We start from the raw sequence: 8,020 nt of genomic DNA, 5'->3' as shown, positions 1-8,020 counted from the left end.
CATGTGGATATGACATCATCATGACATTGGCCAGTGAGTGTACGTCAGCACAGGTGTGAAGCGTTACCTGTAAACCTGTAATCATACTTTGAAATCAAATAAAATGTTGATGTTCAGGTTCAGCTGATCGAGTTTATCGCTGCGGTTATTGGCTGCAGAAGCTCGGCGTCGCCGGGACGTCTGGTTAAAAAGATAAAGGTAAGATGACATAAAGATAAAAGAGCAGAGCTCTGAAGCTTTAAAGCCGTGACCGTCGCGTCCTCGTGGCTTTCTCCCACTCGCTCCTCACAGCTCACACCGGACCTGAGCAATTCAATTCAATTTTATTTATGTAGCATATAGCGCCAAATCACAACAAAAGTCGCCTCAAGGCGCTCAGGCGGCCGGTTCTGGCCCCCGAGCTGCATGTTTGACACCGCAGACTTTCAATGTTGATCGTTTGAGACTAACAATGAAAACCAGCGATTTGCTGTGTAACTCCTACAACATGATATGTGACAGGAAGTGAATCAGCTGGAGGAGGCGGAGTCACAGAGACATTAAAACTTTATTTCAATGACGCAAAAATATAAAAAAGTTTCATTATAAACAAAGATAATACTGACACACCGAACGTGTGTGTGCTCCAGACATCCACCTGCTCCACACAGGGCACAGGTGAGGCCCCGCCCCCTCCTGCTGGGGCCTTCTGCTCTGCGTTGGCATGGTTATGTGGCGAGCGATGCAGGGACGATGTCCCTCAGCAGCTTGTTGAGCGCGCCGACCTTCTCCTCCAGCAGGAAGTTCTTCTTCTCGGCGCGTTTCTGCCGCTGCTCGGTGACCTGCAGCGCCTTCATCAGCTGCGAGTTCTCCACGTACAGGTCCTTCAGCAGTGCGCTCGACTTGGCGTTCCTCGCCAGCTGTGGGAAAAACGGCAACGGGTCAAAGTTCGACCGGACGTTTGTGAATGGCGGAGAAGCGGCGCCAACGCTCACCTGCTCTTTAAGCTGCTCCACCTTTTCCTGCAGGAGCAGACGGACCGCCTTCAGTTTGGTTTCCACATCCTCCGCCCTCTGCTGCAGCGCCGCCATTGCCTTCTCGTACTGATCCTAAACGCCACACACACACACAGGAAGTGACAGCTGTAATGCAGTGAGAGGGACGGCCTGTCGCTGCTGCGGGCAGCGGTCATCATCATTCCCCTCATAAAAGGGTAACCTCTGACCTCTGACCCACCTGCTTCGTGCTGATCTGAGAGCTGCTCTTCTGCTCCTGCTGCCTCAGCTCCTCCTCCAGCTGCAGACGACTCCTCTGCTCCTCCATCAGCCGGGCCTGCAGCACCTCCGCCCAGTCCCTGCAGCTGTTGTCCTCCTGCTGCTGTCGCAGGTGCTGCGCCTGCGCCACGCTGAGGGCGGCGTCTGCTCGCACCGCCTGCACAGACGACAGTTTTAAACATGGCCGCCGATCAGACATCCAGAGCTTTAGTGACCAATCGTTTTTATCCTTGCAGCGTCCAAATACTCACACGGCGTGTATGTGTGTGCCCATATGGAAAAGAAATAGTAAAAACATACATGATTTACTCATGAAAGTAAATCATGAGTAAAAATATATTTTTTTAGTAAGTATACGAAACATACAAGTTTCATTGTATAATTTTTCAAGGGATCTTATATCTGTTTTCACTCTTGTATGCTTTTCATACAAGTTTCATACAAGACAAATAAAAACTTTATAAGATTTATATATATCTTTTCCATATGGGTGCCTTTATGGACGTACACCGTGTCTGTGATGTACAACAGCGAGCGTGTCAGCGTTCTGAAGTGTTTCTGATGTTATGATGGCGTCGACTGACCCGACCACCATCAGTTTATTTTTATATTTTAATGAAATGTAACTAACATTTCACTCTCAACCTGAAAACTGTTCAGAAATCCTTGAGAATAAATATGGCGTGGTACACCCCATCCCCCCGTGAGCGTTTTAAACACGCCTCCGATCATCTGCAGATTTGTGTGTGCAGCGGTGGGCGGAGCTTTACTTCACGTCACAGTTTGATGAAGGACTCGAGCAGCTGTTTCTTTCATTCTACCTGAGCTCAGTGAGTCAGTAATGGCTCCGCCTCTTTGTGTTTAACACTGGGCTGAATGAGCGCGTCACCTGGTGTTCGCTCGCTCTGCGGTAGAGTATCACTTCCTGTTCCTGCTCAAACACACAGTGATGTTTCTGAGTAGCTTATCTGCAATTTAATTAAAACCTTTTAAATACATTCTTTTTCATAGTATAATCTTCATGTGCTTCATCCGAAGCACACTCCCTGTGTCTTTATGGTTTCGCTAGCTCAGCTTAGCTCGTAGCCGACTCGTTAGCACCATGGCTACTTCACCTGTCCCTCCTGCACTTTCTTGCTCATTGTGTCAGATGTTTAGTTACTCCTCGGCCTCCTTTAGCAGTAATGATATCTGTAACAAATGTAGCATATTTGCAGCTCTGGAGGCCAGGATTACTGAATTGGAGACTCGGCTTCGCACCCTTCATTCACCCGTAGCTAGCCAGGCCCCTGTAGCTGGTGCAGCCGAAGATACCGTAGGCCCCGCTAGCTGTTCCCCGGCAGACCCCAAGCAGCTGGGGAAAGAGGGCGGCTGGGTGACGGTGAGGAGGAAGCATAGTCCTAAACAGAAGCCCCAGGTACACCAGCAACCCGTTCATGTGTCTAACCGTTTTTCCCCACTCGGCGACACACCCGCCGGGGGTCAAACTCTGGTAATTGGTGATTCTGTTCTCAGACATGTGAAGCTAGAGACACCGGCAACCATAGTCAATTGTCTTCCAGGGGCCAGAGCAGGCGACATTGAAGGAAATTTAAAACTGCTGGCTAAGGGTAAACGTAAATTCAGTAAGATCATAATTCACGTCGGCAGTAATGACACCCGGTTACGCCAATCGGAGGTCACTAAAATCAATATTGAATCGTGTGTAACTTTGCCAAAACAATGTGGGACTCTGTAGTTTTCTCTGGTCCCCTCCCCAATCAGACCAGGAGTGACATGTTTAGCCGCATGTTCTCCTAAATTGCTGGCTGTCTGAGTGGTGTCCCAGAAACGATGTGGGCTTCATAGATAATTGGCAAACCTTCTGGAGGAAACCTGGACTTGTTAGGAGAGACGGCATCCATCCCACTTTGGATGGAGCAGCTCTCATTTCTAGAAATATGGACAAATTTATTAAACCCCCCAAAATATGACTATCCAGAGTTGGGACCAGGAAGCAGAGTTGCAGTCTTACACGCCTCTCTGCAGCTTCTCTCCTCCTGCTACCCCCCCAAAAACCATCTCCATAGAGACTGTGTCAGCTTCCAAAAAGACAAAAAACAAACTAAAAACCAGCAACAAACAACTTAAACATAAACAATCACAAAGAAAGAACAATACAGTATCCACATCTGAACCAAAGAGTAAAACAGTGAAATGTGGATTATTAAATATTAGGTCTCTCTCCTCCAAGTCTCTGTTAGTACATGACTTAATAATTGATCAACAAATTGATTTACTCTGCCTTACAGAAACCTGGTTGCAGCAGGATGATTATGTTAGTTTAAATGAATCAACACCCCCGAGTCATTCTAACTACCAGAAACCTCGAAGCACAGGCCGAGGGGGAGGTGTGGCAGCAATGTTTCACACCAGCCTGTTAATCAACCAAAGACCCAGACAGACTTAATTCATTTGAAAGCCTGATGCTTCGCCTCGTCCACCCCAGCTGTAAACTCAGAAACCAGTCTTACTTGTTATCATCTATCGTCCACCTGGGCCTTACACAGAGTTTCTGTCTGATTTCTCAGACTTTATATCTAATTTAGTTCTGAGCTCAGATAAAATAATTATTGTGGGTGATTTTAACATCCATGTAGATGCTAAAAATGACAGCCTCAACATGGCATTTAATCTGTTATTAGACTCAATTGGTTTCTCTCAAAATGTAAAAGAACCCACCCACCACTTTAATCACACTCTAGATCTTGTTTTAACATATGGCATAGAAACTGAACATTTAACAGTGTTTCCTGAAAACCCTCTCCTGTCTGATCATTTCCTGATAACATTTACATTTACAATAATTGATTACACAGCGGTGGAGAGTAGACTTTATCACAGTAGATGTCTTTCTGAAAGCGCTGTAACTAAGTTTAAGAATATAATCCACCCACTGTTATCATCTTCAATGCCCTGTACCAACATAGAGCAGAGCAGCTATCTGAACGCTGCTCCAACAGAGGTCAATTATCTTGTTAATAATTTCACCTCCTCACTACGTACGACTCTGGATACTGTAGCTCCTGTGAAAACTAAGGTCTCTAATCAGAAGTACCTGACTCCGTGGTATAATTCTCAAACACGTAGCCTAAAGCTGATGACTCGTAAGCTGGAGAGGAAATGGCGTGTCACAAATTTAGAAGATCATCATTTAGCCTGGAGAAATAGTTTGCTGCTTTATAAGAAAGCCCTCCGCAAAGCCAGAACATCTTACTATTCATCACTGATTGAAGAAAATAACTTCAATAATTACTTCCTCCAAACCATCAACGTGTCTTTTAGACCCCATTCCTACAAAACTGCTCAAAGAAGTCCTGCCATTAATTAATGCTTCAATCTTAAATATGATCAACTTATCTCTAATAATCAGCTATGTACCACAGGCCTTCAAGCTGACTGTAGCTAAACCTTTACTTAAAAGTAGAATGGGAGGCAGAGCGTTCAGTTTTCAGGCCCCTCTTCTGTGGAACCAGCTTCCAGTTTGGATTCAGGAGACAGACACTATCTCTACTTTCAAGATTAAGCTTCAAACTTTCCTTTTTGCTAAAGCATATAGTTAGGGCTGGACCAGGTGACCCTGAATCCTCCCTTAGTTATGCTGCAATGGACGTAGGCTGCCGGGGATTCCCATGATGCATTGAGTTTTTCCTTTCCAGTCACCTTTCTCACTCACTATGTGTTAACAGACCTCTCTGCATTGAATCATATCTGTTATTAATCTCTGTCTCTCTTCCACACCATGTCTTTATCCTGTCTTCCTTCTCTCACCCCAACCAATCGCAGCAGATGGCCCCGCCCCTCCCTGAGCCTGGTTTTGCTGGAGGTTTCTTCCTGTTAAAAGGGAGTTCTTCCTTCCCACTGTCACCAAAGTGCTTGCTCACAGGGGGTCATGTGATTGTTGGGTTTTCCTCTGTATCTATGAAGCGCCTTGAGGCGACTTATGTTGTGATTTGGCGCTATATAAATAAAATTGAATTGAATTATACTGCAGGCCTGGTTTTAGTCGCAAACGTTTCCATGATGACGAAGCATTGAAAGAATTTGTACGGAAACAAATTGGTTTCGAAACAGTCAAAGACTCGCTGCAGCCCTGGTTCCTGTTGATAAAACTCTTATCTGATTGGACCCCCCTGCAGTCCTGATCCGGGGCACAGACCTGGTCCTGGGCCTGGATCCGGGCCTCCTCCGCCTCACTCAGTCTGCTCTTCAGCTCCTTTTGCTCCTCGCTCAGTTTGTGGACCTTCACATTTTCCACCTGCAGCTCCGAGAGCTGAGCAAACATCGACCAATCAGCTTTAAGAATCTTGAGCAGACCCCGCCCCCCAGCTGCACCTGGACAGTACCTGGTGTTGGAGCTCCTGGTTCTGGACTCTCAGTTTGCAGGTCTCTTCCTGCAAAGTGACAGAGGCCTGCTCCTCTTGCTCCTGCAGCGCCTGTCGGAGCTCCTCCTTCTCCCTCATCAGCTTCCTGACACTGGCCTCCAACTCCTCCACCTGAAACAGGAAGCAGCCAATCAGAATGATGGGGCCGCAGTCCAGTCATAGTCAACGTGGCGATGTCAGAGGTGGCGGTCTCACCCTGCTCTGAGCCTCCTGCAGCTTCCTCTGTAGCTCCGTCGCATCCTGGGCGTGGCTGAGTTTCTCCTGACTGATGGCGGCAAGCTGAGAGCGAAGGAGCTCCGCCTCCGACTCCAGAGACAGCACGCTCTGCTGCAGCTTCTCCACCTGAAGAAAAAAAAGGCTCTGTGATCATGTGACACAGACTGAGGCTTAAAGCTAGCTAACACTAACGTCCACTCGACGACCTCGTCCAAACGCCTTCACGCATGGCTGAAAGAGCGGAGTGTGACGTGGCCTGACCTTTGACCCCGAGGGTTAAACCTGTCCTGCGTTAAAGCTGCAGGTGTTGCTGTTCGTTTTCTTGTTTTTCACATTTAATGTCTGCGATATCGACCTTTGTATTTCGCTCATCGGCGTCTCTCAGCAGTTTGGCCTTGTCCTCCTCCACCCATTGCAGCTTCAGAGTCACGGCGCTGAGCTCCGCCTCCAGCACCGGCTGGCGCTCCAGCTGAGAATGAAGCACAGCGAGGTGAGTGTCCTTGTTGACCTCATTAACAGCTCTGAGCTGGGATCCTGCACAGTTTTAATTCAGAACCTCCTACCTTCTCCTTGGAGGTGCTAAGCTCCGCCTCCAGCAGCTGTTTCTCCTGTGTCCAGGACGCCTGCAGTTGCAGCTTCTCCCGCTCGTGCTGCAGCGCTGCGTCCTGCAGCCGCCGCACCTGAAACAGCAGAAACCGTTCATCCGTCAGAGCTCACGGCAGATACACTCGTCGCCACGTTCTCGACCCATCCCGTTCACACACTGGGGTCTCCGCGCTGCCGTAGTGGAGTGACGACACCTCGCCACCGGTAAAATCTAAAGTCAAACGAGTGAAGAAAAAACAAAAGCGACAAGTGTGAGCATCATCGACGCTCAGCTTACCGTCGCATGCTCCTCTTCCTGCTCCTTAGAAACCGTCGCTAGGCGCTCGTGCAGCATACGGACTGATTCCTGGTCTCCACGGAGACGGGTGCTGAGCTCAGCGTTGTCGGTGCTCAGCTGCAGGTTCCTGCTGCTCAGATCCAGAACCTCCTCACGATATCTGGAGTTCTGCACACATCATCATCATCATCAATCATAATCTGGATTTCTAAAACCTGAACCAGACATATCCTGGTTTGGAGAATCAGAAGCAGTGTAATCGGATTACATTTAAAGTATTAAACCCTGAGCGACACAGACATAAACGTGTTTGTAAAATCAAGAGAAATCTGAGTCCGGTGCAGACGGGTCACAAACACCTCGGCTTAAATCAGCAGATATTTCAGTGGAGTTTGGTCAGCGCTCACCTCTCTGTGCAGCCTCTCTTCTTCTTCTCTGCTTCTCTCGTGTTCTCTCTCCATCTCCTCCAGTTTCCTCCTGCAGGAGGAGAAGACGGCGTCATGTGGCTCTGCAGCATTAAATTTAACATTAAAGGGCGACAACATTAGAAGGATGCCGATCCTGCGCCGAGACCAGAGGAGAGTAAACCGGGTCAAGCTATCTCAGGTTTACGCTGAGCTCCTGACTCATCACGGCCCATCGTCACCTTTAGCCAATCAGATGACAGCAGGTTCTGCCTCACCTGCTCAGAAACAACCACCTGCCTGCACACCTGCGCAGCCTCAGGGGTGAGCTGCAGCTAGAGCCGCGGCGCTCACCTCTTCTTGGCAACCTCGTCCTCCATCTTGTGGACTTCCTGCTGCAGGGCGCCGAGTCTCTCCTGGAGCGCTGCGTTCTCTGATCGGACCTCCTCCAGCTGAGTCCTGCGGCCCAAAACACAGAATCAGAACCGCGCTCTGCACCTCAGACAAACGCAGCGTCGTGATTGGACAGCAGCTCAGCCAGCGCTGTGAACACGCGCTATATTCATACAAGCGATGGTGCACAAACTGAAACACGCTGTGGTCGGAGGAGGCGGCTCAGAAACCAGAGGAAGCCGTTATTAATATCTTCAGCTCAGCACCTGCACAGGTGGGCACCATCGCTGCAGCCAGCAGTGGGCGAGGCTTCGTCTGGTTTCACAAACCGAGAGCACAGAGGCTCCACACGTCATCATCATCATCATCGTCGTCAATCAGATCAAACAGACTTGAATTATGAAGAAAGAATTTAAGGAAAGACAAAAGGACAGACAGGAGGAGGGC

At 48.6% G+C, this 8,020-nt stretch overlaps 1 protein-coding gene across 5 annotated transcripts in view; it reads right to left on the bottom strand.

The window, feature by feature from the left end:
• Positions 1 to 528: 528 nt before the first annotated feature.
• Positions 529 to 8,020, bottom strand: part of ninl (ninein-like) — a 28,481-nt gene continuing 20,989 nt past the window's right edge. For 4 of the 5 annotated variants that reach the window (XM_085476860.1, XM_085476865.1, XM_085476862.1 and 1 more), the window contains 11 exons: positions 7,535 to 7,639; positions 7,184 to 7,253; positions 6,777 to 6,944; positions 6,457 to 6,573; positions 6,249 to 6,362; positions 5,873 to 6,019; positions 5,639 to 5,788; positions 5,452 to 5,565; positions 1,216 to 1,410; positions 975 to 1,088; positions 529 to 899 (listed from right to left, as the gene is read on the bottom strand). In XM_085476860.1, the coding sequence (XP_085332986.1) occupies positions 708 to 899; positions 975 to 1,088; positions 1,216 to 1,410; positions 5,452 to 5,565; positions 5,639 to 5,788; positions 5,873 to 6,019; positions 6,249 to 6,362; positions 6,457 to 6,573; positions 6,777 to 6,944; positions 7,184 to 7,253; positions 7,535 to 7,639 (1,486 nt within the window). In that variant the 3' untranslated portion in view covers positions 529 to 707. The remainder of the gene's footprint in view (positions 900 to 974; positions 1,089 to 1,215; positions 1,411 to 5,451; positions 5,566 to 5,638; positions 5,789 to 5,872; positions 6,020 to 6,248; positions 6,363 to 6,456; positions 6,574 to 6,776; positions 6,945 to 7,183; positions 7,254 to 7,534; positions 7,640 to 8,020) is intronic. The other variant, XM_085476861.1, reaches the window with a different exon arrangement.

The sequence above is a fragment of the Copadichromis virginalis genome, linkage group LG13 (assembly GCF_057382275.1).
Source record: "Copadichromis virginalis isolate Kocher_CV1m ecotype Utaka linkage group LG13, C_Virginalis_male_GT1.1, whole genome shotgun sequence".
In the NCBI taxonomy this organism is placed as follows: Eukaryota; Metazoa; Chordata; class Actinopteri; order Cichliformes; family Cichlidae; genus Copadichromis; species Copadichromis virginalis.
The sequence above is the reverse complement of the archived record's forward strand: the minus strand, read 5'-3'. Positions and strand labels throughout refer to the sequence as shown.